The sequence below is a fragment of the Saccopteryx bilineata genome, chromosome 8 (assembly GCF_036850765.1).
Source record: "Saccopteryx bilineata isolate mSacBil1 chromosome 8, mSacBil1_pri_phased_curated, whole genome shotgun sequence".
NCBI classification, from domain to species: domain Eukaryota; kingdom Metazoa; phylum Chordata; class Mammalia; order Chiroptera; family Emballonuridae; genus Saccopteryx; species Saccopteryx bilineata.
In genome coordinates this window covers 42,595,209-42,612,726 of record NC_089497.1, presented here as the reverse complement: position 1 = coordinate 42,612,726, position 17,518 = coordinate 42,595,209, and the positions used below count along the sequence as shown (strand labels likewise).

The window sequence follows — 17,518 nt, the reverse complement described above, 5'->3', positions numbered from 1 at the left end:
ACTGGTCTTAAAGGTCCTGATTGGCCTCTCCTTTTACTACTCTTCTGTGTACTTCACTCCAGTTGGTTTCTCCTCCTTATTGTTCCCCTGCCATGCCAAACACAGCCCTGCCCACGGGCCTTTGCTCTCGCTCATCCTGCTACCTGAACCCTCTTCCTCCAGACACCTACAAGGTATATACTTTCTTATGCCTCCTTCAGGCTGTGCTTCAGTGTCGCCTTACATAGAGGCCTTCCTCAATCTCCTTGTACAAAAGAGATTTTAACAGAGTGTCTTAGTCATTTTGGGCTGCCTTAAGGAAAAATAACATAGACTGGGTGGCTTTAACAACCCCAATTTATTTCTCACAGCTCTGGAGGCTGGGAAGTCCAAGATCAAGTTGCTAGCTAGTTTGGTTCGTGATGTGGGCTCTCTTGCTGGTTATGTCCTCACACGACAGAGAAAGAGAGAGGGCAATCAATTTCTCACATGTCTTTTCGTCTAAGGGCATCTCATTTATGAAGGATCTACCCTCATGATCTAATTATCTCCCAAATGCCCAACCTCCAAATACCACCACAGCAGGTATGAGAATTTCAACATGAATTGTGGGGGGACACAAACATTCAGGCCGAAGCACAGAGTAACCTCTGCCATCTTGCTGGCCCCTCCTAACTCTGCTTTGCTTTTCTTCATAGCACTTGATTATTTATATATGTATGTATACAATTCCTCAAGGTTAGGAACTGTTTCTGTTTGTTTATTATATTTCTAGTGCTTACCTGACACATAGCAGATGTTCAATAAATACTTAGTAAATGAAAGATAAACAGAAGTTTTTGAATATGGTGCATTTAATAAAATTTTTAAAGATGCATATCACATATGTGTGATAAAGACCAAAACTTTATGCTTTTATCTGGCAAGTTCTTACCTTTCAGTGAAACTTCTAAATGATTAATTTTCTTTGGCAGAGCAAGAATATGATTCTGGACCAAGCCTTTAAATACATAACAGAATTAAAAAGGCAAAATGATGAACTCCTGCTTAATGGAGGAAACAATGAACAAGGTAATTAGTTTTTTTACTTCTTGTGTTTTTTTGATGTTCCGGCCTTTGTTTCATGGTGCAACTTGTATTAGAATACAGAAGGCTTTTTTGCCTCAAAACATTATTAAAACCATGCTTTCAGAGAGTCTGGGAGAATAGTGTTGCCAAACACTCAGTTTATATATAATTGTTTATGTTCCATGCAATACATGATCAGACTGCCTGGTCATTTAATGATACCTGATTTTAAAATAGAGGTGAGTCCTTTTTGTTATCAAATGAGTTCTTTTTTTCCACTTGAACTGGAGAATGGGTTTTCTGTAACAGCTGAAAAAAATATCACAGGCAAGTATAAAGCTCAGAGTGGTAGGCCAGTTTGAATTGTCCTTTATTTATGGCTCTGACACGAGTAGAGAGGATTCTCTGTGACAACTCATAGGTCACATTGAAAGGAGAGAAACAAAGGCAGAATTTGTGAAGGTGGGGGCAGTGCTGGGCTGTTTATATGAAGTACGAAGGATATTGGAAAGCATATGCAGAAGGTCAGCCTTCCGAATTTCCTTGTTTACTTTTAGTTAGAAAATAACTTATGCCTTTAACTAGGTCAGCTGTCTTTTATGGTCCAGACCCTGTTTTATGATGCAGTCAGGTGGTTAGTTATGAAATGTTTGGTAGATACCCCATATAATGGATGTTAAGGCTAGAATGATATGTGTGGGCTTTTCTAATGAGGGCTTCTTTGGTTTCACAGCCAGAGTCGGAGGCAATCAAGTTACCTTCGGGGAAAAGGGGAGTTATTGCATGGGGCTCAGGAAGAGCTGAACAGCCCGGCCAGGGACTGTAGCGACCAGTGAGGCAGCTGAAGTGTGACTCTGTTGTCATCTTTCTCATCTTTTCTTTGGTTCTTTTTTGTGCATGTGCTCTCTCTTCTTTTCATCTCCCAACAGTTCCCTCCACATACTCACCACTCACATGACAGGCTAGAGCAGTGGTCAGAGCAAAAGGCCTTGGGAGTCAGGCCCACATGGGTTTGTGTCTGGGGGTCATTTATCACTCAGTACCTCTAGCCAATTACTTAACCTCTCCAAATCTAGTTTCCTTATCTTAAAATGAGGATAATCATAGCATCTATCAGGTTGACTTTAGATAAAATATGTAACAACTCTGAGCCTGTTTCTCACATCTGAAAATGGGGATGACAATGAGTAGTTTCCATCTCATGGTCATTATGAAGATTAAGAGACATAATTCTGATAAAGCACTTAAAGTCTGGGACGTAGCAAATATTTGATAAATGTTATCTGTTATGGTTGTTATTATTAATAAATGAGACAATGAATGAAAAGTGCCAGGCATATAGTAAGTGTGCGGTAAGTGAGAACAACCATTATTATTCGGTCTATAAGAATTACTTCATATACTGTATATATATATTAAATGAGAGGCAGAGAGATGGATTCCCACATGTACCCCAACTGGGACCCACCTGGCAAATACACTAGGGGGCAATGCTCTGCCCATCTGGGGCCACTGCTCCGTTGGCTCGGCAACTGAGCCACTTTAGCACCTGAGGCAAGGCCATGGAGCCATCCTCAGCACCCGGGGTTAACTCACTTGAACCATTTGAGCCATGGCTGTGGGAGGGAAAGAGAGAGAGGGAAGAAGAAGAAGGAAGGGTGGAGAAGCAGATGGTTTCTTTTCCTGTGTGCTCTGACTGGAATTGAACCCGGGCTTCCACATGCCAGGCTGACCCTCTACCGCTGAGCCAACCAGCCAGGGCCAAGAATTACTTTTTAATTTCTAATGTCCATAGCATATTGGCATTTGTTTTCTGTGTCTCTTAGTTTGAATGTCTGTGGCAAATCTGCTCGTCCTTGTCAGAGAGAACTTTTTTTTTTTCAATTTTATTTATTTATTTTGTGACAGAGACAGAGTCAGAGAGAGGGACAGACATGAAGGGAGAGAGATGAGAAGCATCAATTCTTCGTTGCAGCACTTTAGTTTGTTGTTTGCTTTCTCATATCTGCCTTGTAGGGGGTGGCTACAAAGCAGACTGAGTGACCCCTTGCTCAAGCCAGCGACCTTGGGTCCAAGCTGGTGAGCCTTGCTCAAACCAGATGAGCCCATGCTCAAACTGGCGACCTCGGGTCTCAAACCTGGGTCCTTTGCATCTCAGTTTGATGCTCTATCCACTGCGCCACTGCCCAGTCAGGCCAGACAGAACTTTTAATTTCAGGCTACCTCATAGGGCATTGGCCTTGAGCATTGGCTGCCTTTGGGGGATTGGGAAGAGTACCTACCACTATGGCAAGGCAGGTAGGGAGGTATGGGGTCACAGAGAATACTTAGCAGCAGTCCAGGCTACCCCACTAGTGGGATCCATGAGAGAGGTTGTCTCTGTTAGAAAGGAATAGGGGTCTACGGCCATACCACCCTGAACGTGCCCGATCTCGTCTGATCTCGGAAGCTAAGCAGGGTCGGGCCTGGTTAGTAATTGGATAGGAGAAAGGAATAGGGGAGTGACAGACATTTTCATTACTCAGTGGTATACATACATTGTCCCCCCTCGGCCCCAAAAAAGATTCAAGTTGCATTACTGATGTTTTCCTCTGTGCTCTCCTCCTTCACTTCTTACCTTTTCTACTTGGTCTTTGTTGTTTCAAAGGGCAAAATAGAATCTATGTAAAATTAAAGCCATTTATAAAAGATACTATCTGTTCCCACCATAAGTAATGTTAGGCAGTTGTAGCATTTAAGTCAGGGGTCCCCAAACTTCTTACACAGGGAGCCAGTTCACTGTCCCTCAGACCATTGGAGGGCCGGACTATAAAGAAAACTATGAACAAATCCCTATGCACACTGCACATATCTTATTTTAAAGTAAAAAAACAAAACGGGAACAAATACAATATTTAAAATAAAGAACAAGTAAATTTAAATCAACAAACTGACCAGTATTTCAATGGGAACTATGGGCCTGCTTTTGGCTAATGAGATGGTCAATGTGCTCCTCTCACTGACCATCAATGAAAGAGGTGCCCCTTCTGGAAGTGCGGCGGGGGCTGGATAAATGGCCTCAGGGGGCTGCATGTGGCCCGCGGGCCATAGTTTGGAGACCCCTGATTTAAGTGCTGTTATATTGATATTCGGTGTTATGTTCCTAGTATGTTACCATGATATCAGTATGTCTTCCCTTGCTTTACCTTTGTAGCTTCCCTGTTGGGAATTTTAAGATTTCTACATTGAATAATTTCTTACCTTTGAGTTATTGACCTTTAAAGATATGTAGTTTTAAAATGTGGGATAGAAGTTTGAGATACCATTCTAAGAAGAAGAAAGAGCTTGCATTAGGAAATAACTGGAGATTCTCAGTGATGGTATTTAGAATGCTAGAATTAGATTTCAGTAGTTTTAGTGTATAATTCTTTTTTAAGTTATTGTAAATACTAACATTTACAGGTAACTGTTTCATTTTTATTTTTAATGTAGCTGAAGAAATTAAAAAGTTACGTAAACAACTGGAAGAAATTCAAAAAGAAAATGGCCGATATATTGAATTACTGAAAGCAAATGACATATGCTTATATGATGATCCCACAATCCACTGGAAAGGAAATCTTAAAAACTCAAAGGTCTCTGTTGTTATTCCCAGTGACCAGGTTCAAAAAAATATTATTGTTTATTCCAATGGGAGTCAGCCTGGTGGCAACAGCCAGGGAACAGCTGTTCAGGGGATAACCTTTAATGTCGGTCATAATTTACAGAAGCAGACCGCCAACGTGGTGCCAGTACAGAGGGCGTGCAACCTCGTGACTCCCGTGTCTATTTCTGGAGCTTACCCTCCTGAAAACAAGCCGTGGCATCAGACCGCAGTTTCCGCTCTGGCTCCCAACCAGCCTGTTCCCCTTTGTCTTCCGGCTGCCATTCCTGCTCAGAATATTCTCGAGCTCTCCACGTCTGAGAGTGAATCGAGCGTGCTGGGTGCCACAAGTGGCTCTCTGATTGCTGTTCCCGTTGGGCCTGAACCTCACCAACATTGTTCCTTACACACAAGTCTAAATGATCAAAGTTCTTCTGAAAATAAGAATGGGCAAGAGAACTCCAAGTTATTGAAGAAAACGGTCTCTTGTGCCACAAGCATCCCCTCCAGCTCCTCAGCAGCTGCCACTAAAATGAACCGTGGAGGCACGTTCTGCCCGAGCATACAGGATTTCAGAAGTGATTTTCAGACCACTGTTGTTGTTTCAGGTACCACCACAGTCTGCTCCCAGCCTCCCAGATCTGCAGGCGATTCTTGTCCAGTGAGCATTAGCAAGGGTGCAGACTCAACTAGTGTCACCGCAGTGGTGGCCCCGTCTACCCCTGGAGGAGGGACAGCCACCACTCCTGTGAGCAGTCTTTCTGCAAACCCTTTGGATAATAGTTGGACTATTTCTTGTCCTTTGCCTTCTTCAGCTATTAGTGCTTCAGACTTGAAAAACATTAATAGCCTTACCCGGATTTCCTCAGCTGGAAACACGCAGACAACATGGACTACTTTGCAACTGGCAGGAAACACTATTCAGCCGCTATGCCAGACACCATCTTCTGCCGTGACTCCAGTATTAAATGAGTCTGGTACTAGCCCCACCACGACCAGCCACAGTAGACACACGGCTACAGGCATCAACTTGAATAATTCCTTTCCAGCAGATGGGCAGCCAGTTGAGCAAGTAACCTTGCCTTCTTGTTCATCTTTACCTATGCAGCCACTGATTACCCATCCACAAGTTAAATCTCAACCCCCTAAAAGTATCCTTCCATTGAATTCAGCAATGCAAGTGATCCAGATGGCTCAGCCAGTCGGGACAGCTGTTAACGCAGCTCCAGCTAATCAGAATGTTATCATTCTTCAGCCGCCCAGCACCACTCCGTGCCCAACAGTGATGAGGGCAGAGGTTTCCAACCAAAATGTGGGACAGCAGATAGTAATCATACAGGCAGCTAATCAGAATCCTTTGCCACTTCTCTCAGCTCCCCCTCCTGCTTCTGTCCGTCTCCCTGTCAATGGAGCCAATGCTATCATTGGGTCTAATTCAGTGCAAAATGTTTCAACCCCACAAACTTTTGGAGGAAAGCATCTTGTCCACATATTACCTAGACCTTCCTCTTTACCAACTTCTAATTCAGCACAGACCTTTTCTGTTACCATGTCAAACCAACAGCAGCCTCAAACCATTTCTTTAAATGGACAGCTCTTTGCTTTGCAACCTGTGATGTCCTCATCAGGAACTACTAACCAAAACCCTATGCAAATTATTCAACCCACCACCAGCGAAGATCCAAATACCAACGTTGCCCTGAATACATTTGGCGCTTTGGCCAGCCTCAATCAAAGCATATCACAGATGGCTGGGCAGAGCTGTGTACAACTGTCTATTAGTCAGCCTGCCAATCTTCAAACTGTTGCAAATAGTCAGACGACCCCAGCTAACTGTATTTCATTATCAGCAACTGTAGCATCTCCTATGCCAACAGATAATTCAGTCACACTACCCAGTATTTATAACCTAGTGACTACTCCCTCAGTGAACACTGTAACTTGTTTGCCTAATGTGAAGTCAAAAAGGTTGAATAAAAAGCCAGGTGTCAAGAAACATGTAGCAGCTAACAAATCAGCATGCCCCCTGAATCCGGTCAGAGACGGGGGCAAGGCGGACTGTGCCAGCACCGACATCTCGGCGGGGCCACCCTGTGAGGACAGACTGCTGGAAAGCCCCCCTCTCGTGTTGCCATCTGTTGCTGTGTCCCAGGCCAAGAGCGCTGAGAGTGCTTCTGGTCAACACTCTTTGGATGTTCTGAATTTGGAATCAGTGATACCTGATTCTATACCCAAATCTAAGTCAGCAGAAGAGTCTAACTCACCCTCCCAACAGTGTGTAACAAGTGAACATTTTGCAGTGGCCCCAACAAATCCCAAAGATTCTGCTCCCATAGTGCAACGAGAGGCCTCTCAGGATAAGCCACCAGCCAGTTTGGCCTTGTCAGATGCTGCCAAATTCTGTACTTCAGACAGCATGTTGATTCCATCTCCAAATGACCCCCACATTTTGGCTTCTCAGGTTTCTGGTTTGTCATCGGCCACGAGCACTGCGAGTGCTGACTGTGTTTCTGAGGTAGAAATCATCGCTGAACCTTGTAGAGCTGAGCACGATTCAGCGGACAGAATGCAAACCACAGGTCTCTTAAAGGACCAAGGGTTAACTGCCTTGCTCTCTGGCTTAGCTAAAGGAAAAGACCCTCAGAAATCATCTCTTCCAGTCCAGGCGGGCCATCCTGACTTTTCTTCAGAAAATTCGAAAATAGTTGATTCAAGTGTTGATCTACACCCCAAACAGGAGCTCCTGCTGATGAGCAGCGATGACAGAGATACAAGACAGCCTCAGGCCTGCGTCCCCGATCCGGAGGTCATTCACGGCGCCTTGCTCACCAGTCGGCAGGCCGACTCGCCCATGTCAACCAGCTCTGGCAGTAGTCGCAGTTTCTCAGTTGCATCCATGCTTCCTGAAACAACTAGAGAGGATATCACCAGCAGTGTGACAACTAATACATGTGACAGCTGTACCTTTGCAGAGCAAACTGATATAGTCGCTCTTGCAGCAAGAGCTATTTTTGACCAGGAGAACCTTGAGAAGGGAAGAGCTGGCACCCAGGCTGCTATGAGGGAAGTTACTTCAAAGCCTTCCAAAGCATCATCATTAGAGGGAGACCAGCCTTTCAAAACACAGATCCCTAAAGAGAATGGTCCAGGTCAAGCAGAAGCAACACCAAATGAATTTAATTCTCAGGAGTCAATCGAAGCAGCTGTGGATAGGCCTCTTGAAAAACTAAGTTGTTCCATAGGAATTAAAACATCAAATGCCTCTTTGCAGGTTCCAACTTCTCAGCCACCAAGTATCACCAGTTTAAGTGTGAATAATCTTATCCATCAGAGCAGCATCAGTCATCCTCTCGTCAGCTGTGCTGGATTATCCCAGACTTCAGAGCAAACAGCTGTTTCTGCTACAGTTAATCTGACTGTTTCATCAAGTTCCTATGGCAGTCAGCCTCCTGGACCATCTCTGATGACTGACTATTCCCAAGAACAGCTAAGCACCATGACTGGTACTATGCCAAATCCACAGATTCAAGAGCCACTCTTAAAGCCAAGTCATGAAAGCCGTAAAGACTCTGCTAAGCGTGCTGTCCAAGATGACCTTCTGCTGTCTTCAGCTAAACGTCAAAAGCATTGCCCACCAGCCCCACTCAGGCTTGAAGGCATGTCCCTGATGAGCCGAACTGCAGACAGCATTTCTGATCAAACTCAGATGATAGTCAGTCAGATCCCTCCCAACTCTTCAAACTCAGGCGTGCCTGTTAGCAACCCAGCACATGGAGATGGGCTTACACGGTTATTTCCATCTAGTAACAACTTTGTGGCCCCTCCATTGAGGCAAACGGAAGTTCAGTGCGGTTCTCAGCCTTCAGTTGCTGAGCAGCAGCAAACCCAGGGCAGTCAGCATCTGCAGGCTCTGCAACAGCATGTTCCAGCTCAAGGGGTCTCTCACCTGCATAGTAACCATCTCTACTTAAAGCAGCAGCAGCAGCAACAACAAGCAGGGCAGTTAAGAGAGAGGCATCACTTATATCAACTGCAGCATCACATACCTCATGCAGAGAGCTCCGTGCACTCTCAGTCCCATAATGTCCACCAACAGAGAACTCTGCAGCAGGAAGTTCAGATGCAGAAAAAGAGAAATCTTGTTCAGGGTACTCAGGCCTCTCAGCTTTCCTTACAGCCGAAGCACCATGGGACTGACCAGTCCCGACCCAAGAGTGGCCAGCCACATCCCCACCATCAGCAGATGCAGCAACAGATGCAACAGCACTTCGGAAGCTCCCAGGCAGAGAAGAGCTGTGAAAACCCTTCAACCAGCCGGAATCACCATAACCACCCCCAGAACCATCTCAGTCAAGATATTATGCATCAGCAGCAGGATGTTGGAAGCAGGCAGCAAGGGTCTGGGGTTTCTTCCGAACATGTATCTGGGCTTAACCCAATGCAGAGGCTCTTGACATCAAGGGGCATAGAGCAGCAAATTGTGTCCCAACCAAGTATTGTCACTAGACCCTCAGACATGACCTGTACTCCACACAGACCAGAGAGAAATAGAGTTTCAAGTTATTCTGCTGAGGCACTCATTGGAAAGACCTCTTCTAATTCAGAGCAGAGAATGGGTATGTCGATTCAGGGTTCTAGAGTTTCAGATCAGCTTGAACTGAGAAGTTACCTTGATGTGCCCAGAAATAAGAGTTTGGCCATTCATAATATGCAGAGTCGCGTGGACCATGCTGTTGCCTCAGATATCCGCCTTTCTGACTGTCAAACATTTAAGCCAGCTGGAGCCATTCAGCAGCCCCAGAGTAATTTTGAAGCACAATCTTCAAGAAATAGTGAAATAGGTAACTCCGTATCATCCTTGAGGAGTATGCAGTCTCAGGCTTTTCGGATTAGTCAAAACCCTGGTCCACCACCAATTGACCGCCAAAAGAGATTACCTTATCCACCAGTTCAGAGCATCCCAGCAGGAAATGCTATCCCACCAAGGGACAGTGAAAATACATGTCATCAAAGCTTCATGCAGAGTTTACTTGCCCCTCACCTTAGTGATCAGGTTATTGGGAGCCAGAGATCACTCTCAGAACATCAGAGGAATACACAGTGTGGTCCATCCCCTGCAATTGAATATAGTTGTCCCCCAACTCATGAAAGTGTCCATATTAGAAGAGAGAGTGAGAATCAGAACAGAGAAAGCTGTGACATGTCCCTAGGTACAATTAACACGAGGAACAGCACCTTGAATATTCCTTTTTCAAGTTCTTCTTCCTCAGGAGATATTCAAGGTCGAAACACAAGTCCCAATGTTTCTGTACAGAAGTCCAATCCCATGAGGATTACTGACAGTCATGGGACCAAGGGCCACATGAACCCTCCAGTCACAACCAACATGCATGGGGTTGCAAGGCCAGCTTTGCCACATCCATCTGTGTCTCATGGAAATGCTGATCAAGGGCCTCCTGTACGTCAAACTAATTCTTCAGTTCCCCAGCGGTCAAGGCATCCCTTGCAAGACAGCAGTGGTTCCAAAATTCGTCAACCAGAAAGGAATCGTTCTGGAAACCAAAGGCATAGTAATGTCTTTGATCCGAGTCTTCCCCATCTTCCTCTGTCTGCCAGTGGCAGTATTCTTGGACGCCAACAACCCACTGCAGAGAAGAGAGGGAGTATCGTTCGTTTCATGCCTGATAGCCCACAAGTCCCTAATGATAATTCAGCACCTGACCAGCATACACTATCACAAAATTTTGGTTTTCCTTTTATTCCCGAGGGTGGCATGAATCCACCAATAAATGCTAATACTTCTTTCATTCCACAGGTTACTCAGCCTAGTGCCACTCGAACGCCAGCTCTCATCCCCGTAGATCCCCAAAATACTCTACCTTCCTTCTACCCACCGTACTCTCCTGCTCACCCTACACTGTCCAATGATATTTCCATCCCCTATTTTTCAAATCAAATGTTCTCAAATCCTAGCACAGAGAAGGTAAACAGTGGAGGTTTAAACAATCGATTTGGATCAATTTTATCTCCTCCAAGACCTGTTGGTTTTGCTCAGCCAAGTTTTCCTCTTCTCCCTGATATGCCACCAATGCATATGACCAACTCTCACTTATCCAATTTTAATATGACATCTTTGTTTCCAGAAATAGCTACAGCTCTTCCTGATGGCTCAGCAATGTCACCTTTGCTTACAATCACAAACTCCTCTGCCTCTGACTCTTCCAAGCAGTCTTCAAACAGACCTGCCCACAACATAAGCCATATTTTAGGTCATGACTGCAGTTCAGCTGTTTAAATACCAATAGGCTAGACGTAACTGTAACAGGTGAGAGTACAGGTGGAGTTGTGTGTGCATGCAACACGTACGTGCACATGAGAGGTTGCGTGTGGATGTCTTTGTGTCTGTGTGATCAATTTCCCGTTATCCTGTGAGTGTAGGGAAGCTGTGTCAGAGATGATTTGAATACTGGGTTGTCAAAACCAAGGTATCTTTGATTTTTAACTGCATGATGTGCTTTTTCAATTTTCCAAGCAGATTTGCATTTTCAAGTTTGATTTATAATGCTATATCCCTAAATATTAATCAGCTGGAAGTTGGGGGAGATCATTTTGGCATGTTTTGGGTAGTAGGTTGGAACCTAGATTTCAAACTTGATTGTTGAAAACTTGTAACATACTTGAAATGGTTGAGTTCTCCAAAAATACAGATAGTTTAATATAACGCAGTGGCTCATAACCAAATAGTGGTTGATGTCAGCATCTAGAATAGTTTCTTACCTATGGAGGTATTGAATTAATACTGAATGAGTGTCCATGGTTAAAGCCAGCAGTTACAAATAAATGAGTTCTTTAATCAGCCTTTATTCCCAAAATTTGGTTTAAGTAGAAGCTTCTTTCTTAATTATAACAATTAATAAAGTATCTTAGTTTCATGTCCTGTTCTTCAGATTAGGGAGCCATGTTCTTCTTTAATGTGCCAAGATCCTTGAAAGCAAAGGTCTTCCTTAAACAGCCTTAAAATAGAAATCTAACAAGAAAAGTACATAGTGTCCAGTTTGTATCAATACTTGCATTTTGCATCAGACCGAAGGATAAGAGCTGCTGTTCTATGGAGTTCTGCATGTGTTCAGTTCAAGAGTGTTGTTTCATCAGTTTAGTTTTGTTTTCGTATTCTCTCTTTATTCTATTAATTGATCTGGAAACAAATTCTTTTACATTGGTATAATCAGTAGGGACTGATCAATAAATGGTATGTTTGGAATCTACACAATTATTTGAGCCTTACTTTTTTAAATACTTCTTTGCAAAATCTTAAGCTCTGCTCTTTCTTCCATTTACTGATATTTATATTTAAAACATGGCATTGTATATTGTATTATTATCCTTCATAATAGAATTATAATAAGATAAATTTGTTCATTATTTTTCCTGATGGTAGATGTGAAATGGTGCTTCAAAAATTGTCTTTATATATGTCTGTATGTATGTGTGAGTGTGTGTGTACACTTAGATTTTAAAGTATTAACTGGTCATTTAAAAATAGGCCTGACATCTGAAAATGGGAAGATGAGACCCAAGACCTGCTGAAGTATAGAAAAACTTGATGTAAGGGTTTTAAAAAGTCCCACCAAATAAAAATCTGAAAAATATATATGTATATACTCATACTGAATTTTGAAAACTTAAACTAAGTCAACAACCATATATGCTTATATTCCCAAACCCACTACTTTTTGTTGTTATAGTCTGCCAAAAATATGATGGAGTGGAGAGATGCTTATAAATTGTTCTGTCTGCTCTGTTAACAAAGTGAACCCAAGGACCAGCATTTTTTTTTTCATCCTAAAAAAGCCTCCTAGGGCTTGGTAAGAGCAGTGAACTCCAGTGAATACCTCTTCTAAAGACTCAGCCAAAGGGTCATCTGTGCCTCCACCAGCTGTTCTTACCAAACCGCCCCACTTGCTCCCGCAGCGGACTGAAGAGCCTGCTGGGGCCAAAAATACTGTAAATGAGAAAAAAATTGTGTTTTCTCCCTTCAAAATGGTCATGGGGAGGGATGGGAGAGCTTCATGAATAAGTTACTCAATAAGACCACAGATAAACACAGTTTAACACTTTTGAGAAAAAATGTGAGATGTATAACTTTTTTAATTAACTGAGTTCTAACCTTTAACATTCAAGTTTTTCTTTGTACTGAGAAGGTCCAATCTGCCAATTTCAAGGACAGTTTTCCATGTGTTTGACTATTTATTCTCTCTCATACGCACACATGCACGCACGTGTGCACACATGCACACACACACACACGCAGTGGCTAGTGAGCTCTGAAGAACTGGGGACTCAGATATCATTGGGGCTAAGGTAACAGGCACAGGAGAGACTCAGTGGAACATTGCAATGGAAAGGCCTCAAAGCCAGAAACTTTCAGATTCTTCTCTCTCGCAGTGATTTTCTTTGCCTGCTCAGCTCTGTGCGGAGAGGTAGCATTGACATTTCCCAGAGATTTCATTCCCGGCATGTAACACTTAGATCCTGAATGAGTCTGGACCTTTAAGTAAGGCTTATTTGACCACCCGAGGAAAGATGTGACCATCTACAAGTAATTGGGCTCCTGCTTACAGGTAGCTCTAGTGACCTTGCAGAAATGTGCACATATATGGTCATTTTATATATGAACTCAATTCTGAACATGTTCAGAGCTTAGTAATCTTATTTGATTTAAAAGCACAAATGTATGAGATTTACCAGCAGTGTTAGCTATTTGATAACTAGACCTACATGATTTTGAGGTGGAATTTATCTTAATATCTAGCTATCTCTGGATGTAAATTTTGGCAAAGGATTGGCAGAGAACATAGTCAATTTTGGTTATGGTAAATTTAATGTTATTCTTGGCTTGCTAATATATGACTATAGAATGTAAAAACATTTCCACAAATAATTTATTTCTGGAACTACACAAGCTACACAAACTTATGTTTGAGTTGTACATGAGAGTCACTGATTAAATAATTTTTCTTTTAGTGTTATTCATCACATGGAATCAGTTATAGAAAGTGGTTGATTCCTCAACATTTAACACAGTAACTTCTAATGAGATGAAAAATTTCAGATGTGTCATCATGTATAAACTTTTAATGTATCAATCATGGATAAAACAAATCAAGTTTGATGTAAATTCTTCTTTTGGTACAAACAGGTTGTTTTGGGATGTTTTATACCGCTTCAAGAAATTTAATTTTGTTTTTACTGTAAGACCCCATTGGGGTACCAGACATAGCACCCTTTTTCTAAGTAAGGACTGAAAATTCCAGAGTGATCATGCTTTATAAAATCTTACAATTCAGAACTTGAAGAGAGAAAGATGAGGAGGGGATATTCTTTTGCAGCAATTTCTAATCACATATCAGGGTGAAACTTCAATGAAGGTCAACTTTTAAAATCCCTCTTGTAATACAAAATTATTTAAAATTATTTTAAAGATAATTTGTCTGTCTTGCTCTTGCCTTCTAACATTAGTTCCTAGAGAGGCTGGAATTTATCCTTCAAAAAAATGGGAGGACACATTTTAATGGTAGTAAAGTTTTCAGAATTTGAGGAAGGGTAAAGACGTATAGATACGCATCTTCTTAGCTGTGTCCACCCTTTGATACGTAGGTACCTCAGCTCTTGTTTTCCATCTGCTCCGTCTCACACGGGTGGCAGGGAACCTGGTCACTTCCTTAGCATGATGATTATGCCTTTGCCTTGAAACATTTATTGGGTCAGTGTGTGATAGGAAGTTATACTCCCAAACCAGTGTTTTCCAATTCCTGATTTTGGGAACCCCTCTGGTCTCCCACTGTATTAAGTGGCAATAATAATGACTCGAAACGAAAGTAAACCAAAATTGATTTAAAATATTTAATGTGCCATATAGTTCTGTTCCGTGTTTTAATGACTGTCCCCCCACCCCACCATGGAGGAGTGAAACGGGGGCAAAGGTAGTCTGAAAAGATGGCTTTGGGTTGCTCTCCTGAGGAACCTGGAAGTGAATGTGATTCTGTTATCTCTGCGAACCTCACCTTTTCCAGGAGGCAGTCGCCTGCGCGGTGTACATCTGGAGGACAGTAGTGATAGCCAGAGAAACTAGTGTGGAGTTAATATGTGAACAATGATTTTATGATCCCTGCATTCACATGAAAGGTCAGAAAATAGTTTCTTAAGATAACCTTTTTGGCTACCATTTTTTTCCTCACCAGAGTTAAACAGAAAAGTGTCCTTTTATTTGACTTAACCACATTTTCCCGACATCCTACACTTCTGCGTGGGCCTGAGAGTGTTTCTACTAGAGTCTGTGGAGGACATCAAGTTTAGATTGAAGCAGTCCAGATATGCCTGTAGGAAATGTTGAGGACTTTCTGTTCACATGCCTCTTCCCTGGTACTGCACTTTACCTGAAACAGTGCCTCTGGTCCTAAGACCAGCCATTGGAACATAGTATTCACCCACTCTAATGTTACAGTGAAGGACCAGCCGGCATGGTACATGTCAAGTGATCAAACACCTGGAAGACAAGTGCAGCTGATGTTTCTCACTGTTGCCTTATCATTCTCTGAGCCATCTTTGATCCCTAACTTGTAAAAAACTTACTAGGTAGAATCAAAACTCCTTTTAAACTCAGAGCTTGTATATGATGGTCATCCAACATCCTTATGTCTACATTTGTGTAAACCCCATCAACTATAATCTTTTTCTCTCATGTATATGCTACATGAACACGAGCCAACTTTTGTTGCAAATACTGGGTATAATATCTAAACTGGTGTTATTTTGGATGATGGCATCATCGTCTTTAGAGATTTCACGCGACATATTGATAGATGATAACTATTTGCAACTTTTAAAAAAATTATCATGATTATTTTGGGGGGCTCAGTTACATGTTTGGTTATACATCATACCGTGTCATAGGAACTTATTGTTTACTCCATCTAGATCCCCTCTTCACTTTTCTGGATCTCTGTCCCCCATCCCTTAAATTATTTTTCATCTGTGACGTCATTGAGGCACTGGACTTGATTCTATTGGTAACCTTTAAGGGGAGTTGAACTGTTGATCTTCCAAGAAGAAAGGGACCAGACAGTGTTGCTTAAAATGCTGCAGTTGTGTTACTGTGAAGAAAAGATTTGCTTCCACTTTCAGCAAGCTATATATATATATATATATATATATTCATTTTGGTAAAAATAGGTGGAACAATCTGAGGACATAATTACCTTCACAAATTATTTATAGATACACTGGGCGAGAAGCTTACTGTAGGGCAGTCACCAGAAAAAAACTTAACTGTAGTGCTTTCAATATGTAATCTTTGTATCTAGTCCCATCTCAGCAATGTCTGCTGTGCACTGTGTCCTCTCACTGTAAATCGCCTGGTTTATAATTCTAATGAGAACTAACTTCTTTTGTAATGGAATCCCAAGCAGATATGTATAATATGATCAGGATTGTCCTACAGTTGTAAATAAGAATAGGTCCCATTTATTTTGACATCTTTTTACAAATGCATTGTTTTAGGGTGTGAATATTCTGAACCATGCTCTTGTTTAAAGTTTCAAAATTTTTATTGGTAAATGTAACATTTTAATGGTTGTAATTATTTGTATAGATATGAATATAGTATTTTATTTAAGAAAATAAACTTTGCATTTTGCATTGTGAATTCTCTCTTGTCTCATCATTGCTTGTGTCACTTCAAGCCTCATTGAAATGACTTCTCTTGCAATCTAGTCTTTTTAAAAATATTTTATTTATTAATTTCTAGAGAGAGAGGGAGAAGCTGGAAGCACCAACTTGTGTAGTTGCTTTCTGTATGTGCCTCGACCAAGCAAACCCAGGGTTTTGTACTGGCGACCCCCGGTGTTCAGGTTGATGCGTTATCCACTGCGCCACCACAGGTCAGGCGCAATCTAAAGTCTTATATTCAAGTAATCTTTAAATTTTGCCAAATTGTCTGTAAAGGATAACATGCCACATTTACCCTGGGAATTATGTTCCTGATCAAAGAGTCAAATTCAAATAAATCGTAATTATGATCAGCACCATTTTTAGAGTCAACTATACACCTCTGTCTTATTGTAAAAAGCAAAATTAGGATTTCAGAAGGATATCAAGAGATGATTCAGTTTACACTATCCTCCTTGCATATTATATTGGAGAAAACTGAAGCACAGAGCTTGGGGACAAGAATTAGGTCTTTCGTTACAGCCACATCAACGAGGTGACATGTCGCCAGCGTTAGGTTTGAGGGGAGAAACCTGTTGCCGAGGAACTTGTCCAGGATAAAGCTATGTAAAGCTTAAATGCCTCTTACATCAAACTACATTGTTGGGTAGGGATAGCCTACAGATGTGGTAGAAATGCTAAATTAAGGAAATGCATAACTCAGAAGTCTGGGATAATGGATACTTGTTAGGAGGGGTGGGTAGAGTATTAAGGAGGGTACCTCAAAACCATGGTATGTTCTGTTAAATTGGATAGCAGATACTCAGGTGTTGATTTCATTTACACCTGAAGTTTTTGTCTTATGGATGTATAAAATATATCCCAAAATTAAAACAAGACAAAACGAGGATTTTAGGGACCATTTACTCTCATGTATGCTACAGGAATTTATACAATATTTTCCTTGTCCCAACTTCTTGGAAGTTCAGATCAAAACTCAGTATTCAACTATTTGGTGTTCTTTCTACAATTGCAAACTGCCTCTCATACAGAGGTCATGGGAGTATATTTTGATTACACAGGGAGCCCTAACGTGCCCAAAAGGGTATACAAATCAGAAAAAGTAACCACAATGCATAAATT

At 41.9% G+C, this 17,518-nt stretch overlaps 1 protein-coding gene across 2 annotated transcripts in view; it reads left to right on the top strand.

The window, feature by feature from the left end:
• USF3 (upstream transcription factor family member 3) overlaps positions 1-16,373 on the top strand; it is a 50,518-nt gene extending 34,145 nt beyond the window's left edge. For both annotated transcript variants that reach the window (XM_066241620.1, XM_066241621.1), the window contains 2 exons: positions 954-1,050; positions 4,519-16,373. In XM_066241620.1, the coding sequence (XP_066097717.1) occupies positions 954-1,050; positions 4,519-10,964 (6,543 nt within the window). In that variant the 3' untranslated portion in view covers positions 10,965-16,373. The remainder of the gene's footprint in view (positions 1-953; positions 1,051-4,518) is intronic.
• The last annotated feature ends 1,145 nt before the right edge of the window (positions 16,374-17,518 follow it).